The sequence below is a fragment of the Moschus berezovskii genome, chromosome 21, assembly GCF_049115385.1.
Source record: "Moschus berezovskii isolate FMDL1 chromosome 21, NW_MosBer_1.0, whole genome shotgun sequence".
Classification (NCBI taxonomy): Eukaryota; Metazoa; Chordata; class Mammalia; order Artiodactyla; family Moschidae; genus Moschus; species Moschus berezovskii.
This window is the reverse complement of record NC_142480.1, coordinates 43167546-43186723: the sequence shown is the minus strand read 5'-3', so window position 1 is coordinate 43186723 and position 19178 is coordinate 43167546. Positions and strand designations below refer to the sequence as shown.

The 19178-nt window shown below is 49.5% G+C and overlaps 1 protein-coding gene across 3 annotated transcripts in view; it reads left to right on the top strand.

Annotated features, from left to right (window-relative positions):
- The window catches only part of CEMIP (cell migration inducing hyaluronidase 1), a 159330-nt gene that overhangs the window by 75481 nt on the left and 64671 nt on the right, over positions 1-19178 (top strand). For 2 of the 3 annotated variants that reach the window (XM_055417951.2, XM_055417950.2), the window contains 2 exons: positions 13620-14524; positions 16796-16905. In XM_055417951.2, coding sequence (XP_055273926.2) covers positions 14517-14524; positions 16796-16905 — 118 coding nt within the window. In that variant the 5' untranslated portion in view covers positions 13620-14516. The remainder of the gene's footprint in view (positions 1-13619; positions 14525-16795; positions 16906-19178) is intronic. The other variant, XM_055417952.2, reaches the window with a different exon arrangement.

The following is a 19178-nucleotide window of genomic DNA, read 5'->3' as shown; positions in this document are numbered from 1 at the left end:
GCACACAGGCTTCTCATTGCCGTGGCTTCTCTTGTTGCAGAGCGTGGGCACTGGGGCATGTGGGCTTCAGTAGATGCAGCAAGAGGGCTCAGTAGTTGTGGCACATAATAGGGACTGGATGCATGGACAGGTTGACTCATATGAAATTACTGTTTCTGAGGTTCAATATGGTTGAATAGCACCAATTTCATATTGTTCAACTGAACAGAGACATGTGTATGTTGAATTGCACTGGGACCTGGCTTTGAAACTTCATGATGGAACTTGGGGTAAATCGTGGGTTCCATGGGTTTGAAGGTCCTTCCTGACTCCAAGGTGCTGGAAATACAACTTCCAGGTTGAATCCTGGGGCAACAGTCGGAGGCAAGAAGAAGCTTAGCCACCAGAGAACTCTGGGTCATATACCAGCCAGGCATGACCCCTGCTTGTGCAGGCCCTGGGTGAGTCAGGTAGACCTGCCCTGAGTTGATAGCACCACCTCCTCTCTGAGCCAACTCCCTCCCATTTAATGGTGAAAAAGCAAGGGGTAACTTTTTCCAACTGAAGCTTCTGGAAGATCTTAGGCAGCACAGCCAAACTGGGCTGAACCCAGGCCAGCATCCTGGGCTGCAGCTCAGCTCAGCAGAGGAAACCAGAGCTTGAGGTGAGCGCTCTTCCTGGCTGGGAACCAGGTGTGGGCGGCAGCTGAGGGCCCAGGGGACATTTCAGGCTCTGTGCAGTCCCTCCCCTTGAACTCCATCTTCAGTAGCATCCATCTGGCAAGAGGCCCAGGACTGACCCGCACACATGCCCGGGGTCCTGACTTCTCAGGGCAGGATTCTCAGAAGCATTCCGTCTGAAAGAGTGTCCGCTGTTTTCAGCAGATATGAATCAGTCACTGTTCCGCCTTTTCTGAGAGCACAGCTAGGAATGGAGGGTAGGTTTTACAGCATGCTAACTGAAGAGCAGGGGCTCACCTAAGCTCTTTGTGTACATTCTCTCTCTTAATTCTCTCAAAACCTCCTTCAGATGGAAGAGGCTAACAGCCTTGTGTGCTGGAAAGGAATCAGCCTAGAGCACTGGGCAGAGAGCATTTGAATGGGAAAGGGGAAAACAGGAAGAGGAAAAAATAATCCACAAGATACTATCATAAAATATTCTTAAGCCACTCCAAGGTTAAAAAGAAACCACAGAAATTTCCCAGAATTTAAGAGCCCCTTGCTGCTGCTGCTGCTGCTAAGTCACTTCAGTCGTGTCCGACTCTGTGCGACCGCATAGACGGAAGCCCATCAGGCTCCCCTGTCCCTGGGATTCTCCAGGCAAGAACACAGGAGTGGGTTGCCATTTCCTTCTCCAATGTGTGAAAATGAAAAGTGAAAGTGAAGTCGCTCAGTAATGTCCGACCCTTAGAAACCCCACGGACTGCAGCCTACCAGGCTCCTCCATCCATGGGATCTTCCAGGCAAGAGTACTGGAGTGGGGTGCCATTGCCTTCTCTGAAGGTTAAAAAGAAACCACAGAAATTTCCCAGAATTTCAGAGCCCCTTAGTGGATGGTAAGCCTTCCCTTGTGGCTCAGACAGTAAAGAATCTGCCTGCAATTCAGGAGACCTGGGTTCAATGGTTGGATTGAGAAGATCCCCTGGAGAAGGGAATGGCAACCCATTCCAGTATTCTTGCCTGGGAAATCTCATGGACGGAGGAGCCTGGCAGGGAAAAGTCCATGGGGTGGCAGAGAGTCAGACACAACTGAGCAACTAACACTTTCAGCAGTCGTAAGAACTGGACTATAGATTCATGTAACAGTGTGAATGAATCCCAGAGGTGTTAGAAGGGAAAAAAGTTTCACCCAAAACACTGCATCTTGGATAATTCCTTTTATATGATCTTCTAGAACAAGCAAAACAAATCTGTGGTTGGGTTCTGATATTTCTCTGCTAGAGCAGTGGTTGCCTCTTGCGAAAGGAAATTATCTTGGACAAGGCATGAGAGAAGTTTCTAGGTGAATGGTAATGTTTTGTACCTTAGCAGGTACTTGGGTGATGTGGGTATATGCAATTGTCAAAACTCAGCAAACCTACACTTAAGGTTTGTGTGCTTCGTTACATATAAACTTTACCTCAAAAGATTAAAAAATTAGATAAATATTGAGCTTTATTATTAACTAACTGCATGCTGAAGCAGTTGAGGGGTAGTGTACCAGTGCTTACAATTTGCTTTGAAATGCAATTGTAAAAATAAGGTTGATTTCTTGGAATATTACTTAGTCATAAAAAGGAATGCATTTGAGTCAGTTGTAATGAGGTGGATGAACCTAGAACCTATTATACAGAGTGAAGTAAGTCAGAAAGAGAAAGATAAATATCGTATTCTAACACGTATACTTCACTTTCACTTTTCACTTTCATGCGTTGGAGAAGGAAATGGCAACCCACTCCAGTGTTCTTGCCTGGAGAATCCCAGGGACAGGGGAGCCTGGTGGGCTGCCATCTATGGGGTCGCACAGAGTTGGACACGACTGAAGCGACTTAGCAGCAGCAGCAGCAACATGAATATACAGAATCTAGAAAAATGGTTCTGAAGAATTTATTTACAGGGCAGCAGTGGAGAAACAGACATAGAGAATAGACTTATAAATATGGGGAGAGGGGAGGAGAGGGTGAGATGCATGGAAAGAGTAACATGGAAACTTACATTACCATATGTAAAATAGATAGCCAATGGGAATTTGCTATATGGCTCAGAAAAATTAAGCAAGGGCTCTGTATCAATCTAGAGGGGTGGGATGGGGAGGTAAATGGGAGGAAGATTCAAAAGGGAGGGGATATATGTGTATACCTATGGCTGATTCATGTTGAGGTTTGACAGAAAACAACAAAATTCTGTAAAGCAATTATTCTTCAGTAAAAAAAATAATTAAAAAAAATAAGGCTGGTTTCTGGATGAATAGAGAGATGGATGAATAGATAGCTATGTTATAAGGCAAACAGAGCAACATCTTTCTAGTAGCATTTAGGTCGCGGGTATGTTGCTGTTTGCTGTGAAATTCTTTCAACGTGGCTGTGTTTGAAATTTTTCATAGTAGTGTTGGGGACATGCAATGATGTGGAGCCCTGGGGTCCCCTAGTGGTGAAGGAGAGGGGGTCTCCAGAGCTTGTCCTAGAGCTCCTCCCAGCAGGCACCATCCACCATTTTTCCATCCTTATTCGCCACTGTCACAGCTCTCATGTGGGACCCAGTTCTGAATAGGCACAAAAATACACATCTCCCTGGCTCTTCCTTTACAGAAAAAAAAAAAAACCAAAAACAAAACCAGAGGCCCAGAGAAGCCTTGCCCAAGTTCTCCCAGGACTGCTGATCTCTAGTCATTTCTCCACATCAGGTTTATCGGAGCCCATTTGCCCCCCAAGAGCACAGGCTTTTGTTTCCTAGCCTGGAGCGTTGAATCACACCTGTGTACAGGAATACGGGTAACCGATCCCAGGCGTGAGGAGTCAGTGACACATGGGACAGTAAAACAAACCTGGGCTGGGACTCTGCCTGGCGTCAGCTCCCTTATGTGTATTTGAAGTCATAGGAAACCAGAGCAGTTTCTACAAATAAATAACCCAGGGAGAGACAAGCCCCTCAGATCAAAGGAGGACTCTAGCCCAAACTTGAACCAAAACCAAGCCTGCTCTCTCAACTCCGATCTGGCGGGCAGAGAGAGGAGTGGAGAAGGCCTATCGGCTGTGCAAACATTCCCCGTCTCTGCCCTTCCTGGGTTTGTGTGAGTCTGAGAACGGGAGCCGGGAGGAAGGCTGTGCTCTCTGAACTGTGGCCAGGCCCTGCCTCAGGACATTCCAGCCTGGCTTCCAGACACAGCAGGTGCCAGCACATTGGCCTCTTGTTGTGTCCGAACCTAGGGGGCTCCCCCGTGGGCCGCACGGTAGTCTCAGAGCACTCACATCAGCCCTCTGGGGCCCCTGGCCCTTTGTGGTAACTTTCACAGCCCACCTCCCTTGTCCTAAGTCTGGTGGCCCTAATGGACCACTAAATATTGGGCTTCCCAGGTGGCATAGTGGTGAAGAATCTGCCTGCAAAGCAAGAGATGTGGGTTCCATCCCTGGGTTGGGACGATCCCCTAGAGGAGGGCATGGCAACCCACTCCAGGATTCTTGCCTGGAAAATCACATAGACAGAGAAGCCTGGCGGGCTATAGTCCATAGCATTACAAAGGGCTGGACACACCTAGTGACTAAACAACAATGAGAACCTACTGTACAGCGCAGGGAACTCTTCTCAGTGCTCTGTGGTGATTTAAATGGGAAGGAAGTCCAAAAAGAAGGGAATTATGTATACATATAGCCGATTCACTTTGCTGTACAGCAGAAACTAACACAACACTGTAAAGCAACTATATTCCAATGAAAATTAATTTTAAGAAAAGGGCAGGGATTTCCATCAATTGTTCTGCAAATAGTTGTGATTCTGGTGTGCCCGTGAGACGAGATTAACTCAGGGTCTTTGTAGTCTGCTCTCCTGGCTGACTCCATCTGGGCTTTAACTGAGACCCGAGGATTAGTGGAATGGAGGATAGCATTCCAAGGACTGTATGCAAAAAAGTCCTGGGGCAGGAAGGGAGCTTGGCATCTTCAGAGGAAATGATGAAGTGGCCATGGGGGCAGGAATGGAGCCTGGTGTGAGAGCATGTTGATGAGGAGGCTAGGCTGTGTGGGGCTGGACGAGGAGTTTGGACTTCATCCTACATTCGATTGGAGCCATTAGAGGGTTTTATACCAAAACATGTCATGCTTTGGCACACTGGTTGGTCTGTGGGTGATGGACTAGGGTGGGGGTGGGGAGCAGGCTGGTAGGTGGTTCTTGTGGAATCCTACAGAAAAGTCCTGGACCATGGCGGTGGCAGTGACTATCTTTTTTCCTAATGTGAGTCACCCTTCCTAGGGACACACAGGTTTGTGGGGAGGGCACACACAATTGGAGAAAGGAAATCTCTTTTCCCAGAAAACTCATTTGAGGCCTCGTCGATGAAAATGGACGTTTTATGAGAGCAAAGAGACTTGTAAGAATCAACCTTCATCTTGCCCTCCCCTTTGGGCTCCTTAAGGTTGTTTTTCCACAGCAAATGTCAGAGACACAGCTCAAGTTGGCTTAACCAAAAAGGAACTTTATTGGCTCAGGTAGCTGAGAAGTCCGGGGACAGCACTAGCTTCAGGCAGAGTTGGATCCGGGTGCTCAAGTGCTGACTCTCTCCAGGGCTAGGCTCTGCCTGCTCTGTACAAGCTTCATTGTCAGGCAGGCTCTCCTTGCACTGAAGCCAGGATGGCTCCAGCAGTTCCAAGTTTGTCAGCCACGGTAGGATGAGAACCAGCTTTCCCATTAGTTCTTTGTCTCGCATCACGTGACCACCCCTGAACCAATCACAACAGCCAGGGAACTGAGCCAGGCTGGGTCACATGTCTACCTAGGGAACCAGGGTGACTGAACTGGCCCAACTTGAACACAGGGACTGACAGTGGGGAGATGCAGTTCCCTATAGGGTGGTGGTGGTGGTTCAGTCACTCAGTCATCTCCAACTCTTTGTGACCCCATGGACTATAGCCCACGAGGCTCCTCTGTCTTCCACTGTCTCCTGGAGTCTGCTCAAATTCATGTCCATTGAGTCAGTGATGCTATTTAACCATCTCATCCTCTGCCACCCCCTTCTCCTCCTGCCCTCAATCTTTACCTTCATTCATGGATCTAACATTCCAGGTTCCTTCCTATGCAATATTGTTCCTTTACAGCATCAGACTTTACCCTCTCCACCAAACACATCCACACGTGAGCATTGTTTCTGCTTTGGCCCAGCCACTTCATTCTTTCTGAAGCTATTAGTAATTGCCTTCACTCCTCCCCAGTAGTATATTGGACACCTTCTGACTTGAGGGGAACTCATCTTCTAGTGTCATATCTTTTTGCCTTATCGTACTGTCCATGGGTTCTCCAGGCAAGACTGCTGGAGTGGGTTGCCATTTCCTCCTCCCGTGGACCATGTTTTGTCAGAACTCTTCACTGTGATCCATCCATCTTGGGTGGCTCTGTGCAGCATGGCTCCTAGCTTCCCTGAGTTACACAAGCCTCTTTGCCACAACAAAGTTGTGATTCATGAAGAGGTCCTTTTTAAGCCAACCCCCCGTGATTGGATAATTGATGAAGCGCTGATCCAGGTGGGCTCTGCTGTGACTAGAGGCATCGTCTCTGTCCTAGGTTTGTGATCTCCTGCCATCCTCTATCTTCCCCATTGAGCTCCAGCTCCTGACCTCGTGCTCCACCCAGCCCCAGCCCCCTGCTGGGTCCCTCTGCCTGGATTCCTCCCAGAACCCCTGCGCTGTCCCTTCCTTCAGGTGTCCCCTTCTCAGTGAGAACTTCCCTAACCATCCACGTAAATCAGCAGCTTCTCCCCACATCATCTGCTTAACTTTTCTCTATGGCTCTTGACACCATCAAACACATACAGGATGCTCTTATTTGTTCTTTATGCTTTCTCTGCTCCCACCCACCCCCAGTAGACTAAGCCCTAACCTAACCCAGGGCAGGGTCTTTTCCTGAGTGGTTTCCTCTATAGTCCAGCATCTAGAACCAGCATACAGGAGGCCCTCAATAAATATGTGTTTGATTCATCCAACTCCAACAGAGTCCTCTGGGCGGCACTCTGGTTCTCGCCCGTCCCTTCCCTCCGTCCCCGCCAGCAGCATCCTTACAAAATACTTGTGTTACCCTGGCTCCTCTGCTCTGCCAGTGTCCCCCACCCCCACCCCAGCTTTCAGGATAAAGTCCAGACTCCTGAGCGTCACTCCGAAGGTGCTTCAGGTCTCGTGCTGTGTTTGTCTTTGCTGTGTCTCGGCGCAGGCTGCACCCTCCCTCTTATTTAGCACGGATTTTCTGCTCTTTGAAACAAAGGTATTTGTGGGATCGAGCCAACACGTCTCCCTGTGGAGGATGGATAGGAGGGGGCCAGCAGATATCCCAGGAGGTGGCGGTGGTGGGGGAGGGCGGGGGCATTTTCATAGCAATCTTTCTGGAGTCTCAGACTCAAGTGGGCACATCTATGGGGCAACTGCAGGTCAGGAGAAGTGCCACACCAACTGCTGATGCTAATATTTTAGGTTAAAAAACACAGCAGATGAAGTGTTTGTGGCTACAGTCACTTATCTAGCTAGGACGGTGGCCACCACCCACCAGAAAGATGTGGAGCCCGCGGTCTGACACAGGCGGCTCCATGTTCTGACTCTGTCCTGGGAGAGGATCCCCTTTGAGGGTCGCTGTACTCTGTGATCAGGCTGCTCTGAGCACCACCTGACTTTCCAGCTGCCAGTCTCGGGGGTACACAGGGCTCTGACGGCTGGACCTCGGGGCGTTTGCCTGGGACAGGGTGCAAAGGACTAACGCCCCATAGCCAGGCAGCATCTCAGGCTCCCTGATGAGCTTTCCTTCGGCAAGGAGAGGAGAGTCAGCTGGTGGGGCTTCTGTGCCTTCTGTGGTTTGGGACCTGCAAAGCCAGAGTTGGGACCCAGCTCAACTTGTCCTCGTTGTGGCAGTTCCTGACTTCCCAGGCGGCTCTAGTGGTAAAGAATCCCACTGCCAATGCAGGAGACATGGGTTCAATCCTTGGGTCAGGAAGATCCCCTGGAGAAGGAAATGGCAACATATTGCAGTATTCTTGCATGGGAAATCCCATGGACTGGCAGGCAACAGTCCATGGGGTTGCAGAAGAGTCAGACACGACTTAGTGACTAAGTTACAATGACTTATCCCCTCAAACCTACTTACATCTACTGATGTATCTACTGATACATAAGGAGATGAAAGAGGCTGAGGAGGCTGGGGTGGGCTGCTGGAATGTACCCTGTCTTTCCAGATGGGGGTTGCTTATCTGTGGCCCCATCTGATGAACTGGTAAGACCAGATAGATGCCCAGTGGCAGGGAAGGGCAATCTTGGGAGGCTCCTGGGAGACCGATTTTGTAATGGCAGAAAGCATCATGTGCCCTGAAGACTCAATGTTGGGGCCAAAGGGACAAGGTAGAGGGGGACCCAGCTGGCCTAGCAGGGTGCTCTCTCCCCACACCTGTATACTTGGAAAGAATTGGGACACCACGACACTTGGGTTATTATTATTATTTTTTAATATTTTGGCCGTGTCACACGGCCTGCGTGACATCTTAGTTCCCCAACCAGAAATGGAACCCATGCCCCCTGCATTGGCAGCCTGGAGTCTTAACCACCGGACCACCAAGGAAGTCCTGGGTTACGTTTAGAGTAGACATTGCCCTCTTCAGAGAGTTCTGGGTTTGCTGGAAGAAGCCAGGATCCTTGGCTGCAGCCTCTGGGCACCTCAGGCAGTGGCAGAGGCAGGCTGGCCTTGGACTTGGTGAGTCTTGGGAGAAGCACCCATATTAGTAATCTGACTTCCTCTCTTCCTCCATGATCATAGGGGAGAAAACCAGTTTTAACCAACAAGGACCTATTGCAGAGCACAGGGAACTCTGCTCAATGTCATATGGCAGCCTGGGTGAGAGGGGAGTTTTGGGGGAGAATGGATACATGTATATGTATGGCTGAGTCCCTTTGCTGTCCACCTAAAACTATCACAACATTGTTAATCAGCTATGCATGTCGCTGCAGTCATGTCCGATTCTTTGCAACCCCATAGACTGTTGCCTACCAGGCTCCTCTGTCCATGGGATTCTTCAGGCAAGAATAATGAAGTGGGTTGCCATGCCCTCCTCCAGGGGATCTTCCTAAACCAGGTATCGAACCTGTGTCTCTCAAGTCTCCTGCATTGGCAGGCGAGTTCTTTCACCGGGAAGCCCTTAATCAGCTATACTCCAATACAAAATAGAAAGGTTTAAAAAAAAGAAAACCAGTTTAAAAAGGAAAGTTATTCTTTTTTTCCTCAATTGAGGGCAAGCCTTAAAAGGATGTTTTGAAAAACAGTTATAATTTAAAAACTTATTGGCTTGTTCATTGCCTCCGGTTTCTGCTTCAGCACTCCCACCTGTTTTTTCAGAGATCACTGGACACAGAGCCCAAAGTCGCAGAGCAGGCAAACCTCCAAGTGGGTTGTTCCTCCAGCAGTTGCTGGGCAAACCCATTTGCTCATTGTCCACGTCCATTGGGCAGCCACTGTGTGCCGGGTTGTAGGAAAGAAAAATGGGTTTATGTAGTGGCCACCTTTCAGGAGCCTATAGCCCAGTGTGGAAGACATCAAGGTGCTCCAAAGACAGAATGAGAGAATTTAAAGAAAGGTTTGATCAGTAAGCTGTGGATGAAGAGGAAGAAGCAATTGCTGTAGACTTTAGGGCCAGGGGCGAATTCCTCAGGGGAGGTAGACAGGGAAGCTTAAAACAAATAGCCAATCTCCAAAGGTCAAGTGTGGCAGCTGGAAGCATGGTGGTAGAGAAAAAACATTTTAGTCAAGGAATTAACAGAGCATGCTCGAGTCCATCAGGGGTCAGCAGGAAGTTGGTGTAACAGTCTGGGACTAAGAACAAATCTGCTTTCTTCTTTTTTTGTTGTTTTGTGTTAATATTTATTTGGCTGTGCTAGGTCTTATTTGCAGCACACAGAACCTTTAGTTGCAGCGTGTGAACTCTGAGTTGTGGCGTGTGGGATCTAGTTCCCGGACCAGGGATCCAACCCAGGCCCCTGCATTGGGAGTGGGGAAACTTAGCCACTGGACTGCCAGGAGAGTCCCGCACAGATCTGCTTTGAGTACTATTTCCTTCTCCCCCTTTGCCACCTTCCCAACAGACCCCCTCACCCCACAGGTGTTGTGTCTTCATCCATGGAATCTTTCAGAAGAGTGGTAATTTAATACTGGGGAGTGTCAATAAGTCATCTTTTATTTATTTATTTTTGCCTCCCTCCTCTTCCCTTTTGGGAGCTCTGTTTTGCTTGAATCTGAGCCATAAGCCAAGCCCTTGTGAAATAAAACATGAACCAAACAACCAACCCAAAGGACTTCCTCCTCCTGGGTCTCAGAGGGGACAGTCGTCTCCCCTACCTCGCCAACAATCTTTAGAAAAAAGAATTACTTATTTGGCTGCGCTGGGTCTTGTTGGCACTCAGGGTCTTAAGTTGTGACATGAGAACTCCCAGTTGCATGTGTGGGATCTTAATTCCCCAAACAAGGGCTAAACCTGCACCCCCTGCGTTGGAAGGCGGATTCTTAACCACTGGACCGACAGGGAAGTCCCTCGTACTTTTTCTAATAAGAAAGCTATTTCAGGACTCATGACTCTGGCCCGCCGTGTCTGCCACACTTCACACTGTCCAGGCAGAACTTTTGCCCAGAGCCCAGGGTGGGCTGTCCACTAGGTCACATTTGTGTTTTCCCCCCGCTCCATAAATACGTCACTCCACTGGGCATGAGTTTCCTATGTAAAGTCCTCTGTGTTGAGCTTTTGAAAAAGCATTTTTGTGTAGCGGTACCTCTCAGGGAATGGCATAGCACTACCTATCTGTCAGTGAAAGAGGTAAAAAAATCCCATTTGGTAAGTCAGGCCAATGATTGGCCGAAGTAAGTCAGGCATTAAACAGAAACCACAGGGCTGATGGTGATAAACTGACAAATGGCAGCTTACAGTCCAGCAGACCACTCACTGTCCCTATATCTCTCAATCCGTCTAGTACCCTTGAAAGGAAGCTGCAATGATCCCCTCATTTTACAGCTGAGGAAATGCAGGCTTGACAGTTAAATGAATGGCGAAGTTCACCCACGGCTCCTAAATGGGAGATCTGAGGCTTAAATTTGGATCTTGTCACACAGTCTGCATGCTTAGCCAAGGTTCTGCCAAGCATTCCTGAGGTTGACACTTAACTGGTGGTTGACAAGTGTCTCTGGACTAAGTTGATTCTCTGAACTGGTGGTTCTTGAGCAACATCAAAATCCCTGGAGGACTTGTTAAAACACAGATGGCTGGCCCACCCCTGGAGTTTGAATCAGCCAGTCAGTAGGTCTGCAGTGGGGCTGAGAATCTGAGGTTCTAAATGGTGGAGTCAAGGATGCCACCATAAAAACCGTTGCTCTGAACCGTCTCAAAGCTCACTCTAGTTTGATCTTCTAAACCACTCTGAGTATCGAGGCTCTAAACTAGAAGTTTCTACAATGATGGAAATGTTGTAGATCTATGCGCCCAACGTGGTTGCTGTTGTTTAGTAGCTAAGTCGTGTCTGACTCTCTTTGCGATCTCATGGACTGTAGCCTGCCAGGCTCCTCTGTCTATGGGATTCTTCAGGCAAGAATACTGGAGTGGGTTGCCATTTGCTCCTCCAGGGGATCTTCCTCACCCAGGGATCAAACCCCCATATCCTGCCTCTCCTGCAGTAGCTGGCAGATTCTTTACCTCTCGGTAGCCACTAGCTACCAGTGGTGACCAAACTCTTAAAAGTGCCTAGCGTGACCAAGGAACTGAGTCTTAACTGTGTCTGATTTTAATTTAAATGTCCATAGTCACACATGACTTGCTGCTAGTGTATTGGATAGCCTAGTTCTAAACCAAAGGGCAAGTTAGATATGTCAATGTGGCTCAGTTGTTTACTCCAGTATTTAATCTCCAATAAGTCATTGAGGAACTCTTCATTAGGGAACATCTGGTTTGCAGAAGAGTCAGGCTCATCATTTAGACTGCAATGCCTGATGCGGAGGGTAATGGGACCTCGGGATCCCTGTGGGGGCAGGGATCTCACTTCCTTTTCCACCAGGACCAGTGCAGTGCCCACTTGTGGGATGCACAGTCCATGTGTGTTACATGAACAGGAGGGGAGACTGGTTATAGACCTGCCTTCCTACCTGCTCTGATGGTGGAAGGCTTTGTTGCTACCAGCCCCGGTGGCTGATCTGGTGATGAGATGAGAGATCTGGGTGTGATGCCACAGCAGGACCCGACAGGATTTGTTCAGATATTCTTGGGGGTGGGAGTGATCTGTGATGGTGAAGTTCTCTCATCACATGAAACTCTCCTCCTTGGTTCTGCAGGTGGCTCCCCACTGGGGATTTCCCCTCTCAGAGGAAGTATTTTGTTTGGGGAAGATAATTTTAAGACTTTATGGAAGTATAAAGGGTTCCTGAGGCAAGTGTTTACTATCCAAACTGTGACTGAAAGCTATGTCCCAGTTGAAACAGGGGCTGAAACAGAAATGGGCCCAGTCTTACCTCTCCCTTTGCACCCAAACAAGCAGGGTGGCCAGGAAGGTAGCGTGTGCCCCATAATTTGGAGTCAGATGGCAATTCTCTGATCCATTTACTGCTCCTGATTATAAGCAACAATCTTCTGCACTGTGGGTCTCAGTTTACTCATCTGTAAAATGGGAGGGTGGGACTGCACGAGATCCTTGCTACTCAAAGCATGGCCCACAGCCCAACAGCAGAGGCAGCCTCACTTGGGAGCTGGTTGGAAATGCAGAATCAGATCCCACCCCAGACCCGCAGAATGAGAATCCACATTTTAACAAATTCTCCACATGGTTTAGGTGCACAGCCAAGGGCTGGCTAGAAAGGGTCTCTGATCCCATCAGCTCCTACATTCTGTGAGCCTGATGCTAACTGGCAAGTTGCTTGGTGGCGATGGTAGTTTAGATCCTAAGTCATGTCTGACTCTTTGTGACACCATGGACTGTAGCCCACCAGGCTCCTCTATCCATGGGATTCTCCAGGCAAGAATGCTAGAGCGGGTTGCCATTTCCTTTTCTACGGGCTCTTCCCATCCCAGGGATCAAACTCAGTCTCCTGCATTGCAGGCAGATTGTTTACCATCTGAACCACCAGGGAAACCCTCCTGCTTATGAGGAGTATTATTGTTCCCATTTTAAGAATGAGACAACTAAGGCCCAGAGAGGTTGAACGACTTGTCTAAGGTCACATGACTGTTGAGAGCTGGAACTCAGATCAGGTTCTCAGAGTTCATCTCCCAGGCTCTTTCTCCCTTAGTAGCAAGCATCCTTCATACCAGCAGCTCCCACAACTTGTGTACTGACCACGGGTCAGGCCCAGAGTGTTACCATCTTCTATAGAGCCTCTCGTTTGATCCTCAAGTGAGAATCAAAATGACCTTGGAGTTTAAGAGGCATTATTTCAGTTTTATGTGTTAAAAAAGCAAGGCTTGAGTGGTCAAATGATTTTCCTGATGTTGAGCTACATGGCTGGCCTGGAGGCCTCTGGGGCCTGTGCTCCAGGTCCCCACAATGTCCTGCTGGTCTGAGCCGAGCCTAGGTTTGTGGGAAATGAGACTTGCCTTGGTGCAGATGTGACAGAGAGTGACAGCTGTCCGTGCTGTCCCACCGCCCAAACCAGCTTCCGGGTCCCCCTGCAGCCCTACCGCACCTCTCCACACACACTCTCTCCCACTTCCCGCCCCCCACCCCCAGCCCCCACCCTCAGGCTTACACTGAGCCTACCCCACCCCCTTCTCCTCCCTCTCTTCATGGTAATCCCTCAAGGGAGTTGGCTTCTGCTGGCTGCAGGCTCTGAAGGCAGCAAGGGCCCGCCTGCCCCTGGGGGCGGGATGCTGTGGGGCGTGGACCTGCTAATGCTGCTCCTCTGGGGGTTCAGGGGCCTCTCTGGAGGCTCGAATAACCCTGTGCTTCTCTTCTCCTTCAGGTGATGGCTTCTACTACCCCAGGGCAGCTGGAGGAAGAGCAGAGCCCCCGCCCGGGCTGTGTGATGGCAGCGAGGAGAGGCAGAGACAGACGCCCTGCCCCTCTGCGTTCCTGGGAGGCCTGGCAGACACTCGGAGCTACAGCTAGATAGAGTGGGGGTGCCGAGCTTCTGGAAGACTTTAGCTTGTTATTGTGAAGCCTTGTGAAGCAGAGTGTCCTGGAGTTCCAGTCGTTCCTCCTGCACACGACTCTACCCGAGGGGCTCACCGTGCCCTGCAACAAAGGGGCCAGCTCACGACCTGCAGGACCCAGCCAGGCTCCAGCCAGCAGCTCCCCGAGGAAGCTTCTAGCATTGTTAGCCAACTTGCGTGCTTCCCAGGCCTTCCGCGGCTGGGCACCGTTTCCAGACCATATCTTGCCAGCTAGAGAAGCTGAGTCCAGCTCCCGCTGCCAGAATGCTGTCCGTGGCCAAGTGGAAAAGCTGTCCTCCTCCCCTGGGGAAGAAGTCCCAATTGAAATTTGAGAACCTTTGGGATGCATATCAGCAGGACTTTTCTCCATGTTTCTGGGCTTAGGGCCCTGGAAGCCACTCAGGGGGCACAAAAGCCCGGAGGACCACCCCACCCCTCCCCGGGCAATGTGGGGTCACAAGCTCTTTGAGGCAGGGGGCTGCAGTTCTCTCTGCCTCCAGTGCCTCAGACACAGCAGATCTGTTTCATGTTAGGAGAAAGATTTTGAGCATTATCCTGCCCAGTGGAATTGTTTTTACATCCATCCTGAAACTGACGATTTTTGTCTCTGAAATGACCTAGGCTGTAATCAGAAGGTGTCAGGGTCACAAATCCCTGTATCCCAACCTTCCACTGTGCATATCAGGAGTCGAGGCCCAGAGAAGCACATGCCTGGGTGAGGGTCACCCAGAAGTTAAGGTTGGAGGAATGCCCACACCCAGATTGCCTCCCATCCCCTGGGCACCACCCTGCTTAGTGTCGGCCACATTCCTCTCCTAGCTCATGGCCCGAAGTTCAGGTTCATGAAGCCCCAGGATGGCTTGGGGCTTCTTAGCAGCAAAGAACAAGTCAGTTTTGGTTTTGCTGAACAGACGGAGGTTCAAGAGCTGGGCCCTGGCTTTCCCTGAGGACCACAAGACACTCCTGTCCCCAGCGTCCCCTTCTTTCTCTTGCAAAGAACGTGAAAACAGACCCCCTCTTCTGGGGGCCATGGGGAGAAAGGCACTGTTCGATGCCCCACTCCAGCGGCTCTGTTGAGGCAACTAGAATGGGTCCTGTTGTTCTCTCCAGGTCAGGCCAGGGCCAGGCAGGGTGCCCGCCAGGAGGACACTGTGGGCGTTGATGCTGAGAGCATTGTGCCTCCCTCCCCCGGCCTCCCCAGTGCACCTGTGCGGGAGGGACCAGGCACAAGGCCAGGGCGCTTTCTTTCAGACCCTCCTGCCTATTCCAACTCACTGAACTCACACAAAGCACTTCACCTGGATCTGGGAGGTCAGGGATGATCAGATTTATCCCTGAGCTGGTTCAGAGGCAGGAGCCTGTGTGGCATGAGAGACATCTGGCCCATTCCTCCGTGTGGGAGAATATCTGTTTGTTTCCAGGCTCCGGGGAGGATCTGAGGACATGGGCAGGGGAGTTGGAGCAGGCTGCTCTCCCAGCCTCGTTTACGTACTCTAGTGCGCAACAGAGTACTCGAGGACAGAGATCTTTCTCCAAGAGCATTATATTCTGAAAGGGGCATCAGTCATCTATTTTTTTTTTTTAAGTTCCTGTCTTGAGGATTACCTAGACAAATTCCCATAGTCAGCTTCTGTCTGAGTAAAAGGAAAAAAAAAGTGGCTTTCATAAAATAGAAATGAAATAAAATTAATTTAATTCTGTCACACAGAAAAATAAATCCAGAGTCTAGGGCTATTTCAGTTCTCCATGGAGTCAGAGCCTAGCGCTACCATCTTCAGCACAAGGCTCCAACTACCTATGTGGCCAAAGATAGCTGCTAAAGATCCAGCCATCATATCCATATTCCAGCCAGCAAGGTGGGGGGCATGGAGAAAGGCTTCCCCTCTTCTGTGAGGACATATCCTGGAATTCACACACTGTACTTTTGCCATATTGGCTAAAACAATTCCTGAGACTGAAGAAGGTAGCCATTATTCTAGGTGGCTGTGTGCCCAGATAGGGGCACACACGGGTTCTTTTCCAGGGAAAATGGATATTAGGGGACAATTAACTATCTCTGCCCTGCCTTCCTCTTGGATGGGTAATATTAAAAAGGTTTATAATACACAGGCATCCTATTTAAGATCTCAATATTATCATCAAGACTTGTTTTAGAAGCACAGACTAACACTCAGTCAGTTCAGTTCAGTCACTCAGTCGTGTCCAACTCTTTGCGACCCCATGGACTGCAGCATGCCAGGCTTCCCTGACCATCACCAACTCCCAGAGTTTACTCAAACTCATGTCCCTTGAGTCGGTGATGCCATCCAACCATCTCATCCTCTGTTGTCCCCTTCTCCTCCTACCTTCAATCTTTCCCAGTATCTGGGTCTTTTCCAGTGAGTCAGTTCTTCGCATCAGGTGGCCAAAATATTGAAATTCCTGCTTCAGCATCAGTCCTTCCAATGAATATTTAGGACTAATTACCTTTAGGATGAACTGGTTGGATCTCCTTGCAGTCCAAGGGACTCTCAACATTAGAAATCAGCTAGTCCACAGCCTCATTTTTCAGATTAGAAAACTGAAGCCCAGAGAGGATAATCAAATCAGCTGCAATCACACAGGAAGTTAATGGCATCTATTTTCCAGCACATGTTCAGTGGGAGTGTTTTTTGGTTTTCTCTGTTTTTTGACTTAAGAAGAAGAAAAAATAAAGCTTTATTCTGGAGGGTAGCAAGCTCAAGCACAAAGGATGAAATTCCATCCGTCACTGGGTCTCTGAGCTGCAGGACACAGGCAGGAAGTGGATAACGGGGCTGGCATGCCCCGATCTGCCCAATCCTGAGTCATGGCAGCTGAAGACTCGGCACTGGCCGGCTGGAGGGTGCCCATGCTGGCATGGCTTCTGTGTGTGCACGTGCCCTGTGTGTCTCTATGTGTGTCTGCCCCATACACTGACTCCAGCCTGGTAATCTTGCAGGTCTGACTCTGTGTGCTTCTGTTTCAGGGAGTACTCTGCCAGGATGGGAGCTGCTCACAGGCTGGACGTCTCCTTTAGGGTGATGCTGACCATTGGTTGGTTCATCCTAGCCCACTTTCGTGGTGCCGCATCCACAGGTAAGCCACTGCAACAAAGAAGGTGTAGCCACTTCTGAAAGCAAGGGACTGGGGGCCAGGAGCAGGAGCCTCGGGGTAGGGGCAGGGCCACGGGCTTCTGGCCTGACCCTGCTGACTCAGTGACCCTGGGCAGGTCTTACCCTGTGCTTTGGTTTCATCAGGCAGCTTTGGGGGTTTCAAATTCAGTGTCTACAGGTGCCAGGCACGTGATGCAAAGCAGTGAAGCTGGCCAGGTAGAGATGTGGTCACCTGTAGAATGCAGGCCTCTCTTAAGGAACTCACCCTTCTTAGTCCTAGCCAACGGCTCCCACATGGGAAGAGGAGGGCACCTACTGCAGGGTCTATTGAATTTTTAAGAGAAGCCAGAAATATAAACTTTTGCATAAAAGCTCTCTACTTGTTAAAGGATGGCAACCAATTGAAATTTTATCAAATACTCAGGGTAGGGTGGAACAGATGAAAAACACACAGCTGCCAGCCAGCCTGCTGTGTGGGAGCCACCTGACCTTCATGTTCCCTTCCTGATTTGCCATAAGATCTGGTGCATTAAGATACAGCACATAAGATCATGGGCTTCCCTGGTAGCTCAGACAGTAAAGAATCTGCCTGCGATGCAGGAGACACAGGTTCGATCCCTGGGTCGGTAAGATACCCTGAAGAAGGGAATGGCAACCCATTCCAGCATTCTTGCCTGGAGAATCCCACGGACAGAGGAGCCTGGTGGGTGACATTCCATGGGGTGGCAGAGTCTGACGAGACTGAAGTGACAGCATGGACACACACCTTCCCGCTGCTCCATCCCCTCCCCAGGTATTTAAAAATCTCCTGTTTCAGGCTCACAACTTAATTCCTAGTGAGAGAAAAAAAAAGAGGACATTGAGGCTTGTTCACTGAGCAAGCATTCTCATCTTGTTTTGCCCGTGGCCTCTTCTGATCGCTTTCCCCTTCAGGGAGAGTCTCCCTGTTTCTGAGACAGTCTTCTCTGTTCATGGTACCCCACTGGGGTATAGATCTTTCTGAGCAGTAGAAGGAGGGACTCTTCCCAATGCTTCTATTTGCAGTGTAACACCCACCATGGGCGCTTTGAGCTCAGCTAAACCTTCAGACTCACGAGGCTACCACAGGCTGTGCATGTGTGCCTACTTGCTTCAGTAGAGTCTGACTTTTTGTGACTTTATGGTCTGTAGCCTGCCAGGCTCCTCTGTCCATGGGATTCTCCAAGAATACTGGACTGAGTTGCCATGCCCTTCCTCCAGGGGATCTTCTGAACCTAGGGGTCAAACGCATGTCTCCTGCATTGCAGGCAGATTCTTTACTGCTGAGCTACCAGGGAATCCTGCAGACCATAATGAGCATCAGGCTAACTTTGAAGGGTTTAGGACAGAAACACTACCTGCCATTGGTGTTTCATCAGGCATGCCTCTTTCATGGGAGTGGTCTTACTAACATCCCACAAGCCTCCCAGAAGTTATCTTCTTTGGTTTCCCAGGTAACAGCTCCTTAGGTGAGAGGAAACAAGGCCATCATTGGACAGGTGTGGAATTGCCCCATCAGAGCCACTCCATAGATGTAACTTTCAGGGTTGCCGTGTGGGATGTGCCCAGTTATCAGAGTCCCTGCACTCAGGGAAGCCCATAGTAAGACATCTCCAGCAGGATCGTTATAAATATAACGACTGTGTGTATGCACAGTCACTCAGTCATGTCCGACTCTTCATAGCCCCCTCGACTGTAGCCTGCCAGGCTCTTCTGTCCATGGGCTTCTCCAGGCAAGAAGACTGAAGTGGGTTGTCATTTCCTTCTCCAGGGGATCTTCCCAACCCAGAGATTGAACATGCATTTCTTGTATCTCCTGCATTGGCAGGCAGATTCTTTACCACTGTACCTCATAGTTCCTGGTTTAGATGCCACTGATGAAGCAGGGGTCACTTTTGTTATAATTAATGTTGCTTGGTAGCATGGTTTATAGAATACTATCTTTCTCAGGTTTCTAGGGAACAGGGAGAACTAATTAACTAAAAGTCAAGTTCTCATGCAGAAGGGGAAAGGGCTTTGCCAACTTTTCAAACATTCTTTCCAGGGGAAAGGATGCCTTGGAATAGAAGTAATCTAGATATACCATTGTTTAACTTTAGATCCTGGAATATCTTAAGGAGTCATCTGGTCTACCCTTCATTCAATAAAGGGAAAAACTGAGCCCAGAAGAAGGAAATTCACAGAAAATGCATGATGAACTATTGAAGGGCAGGGAATAAATCCCAGGGCTCCTATGTC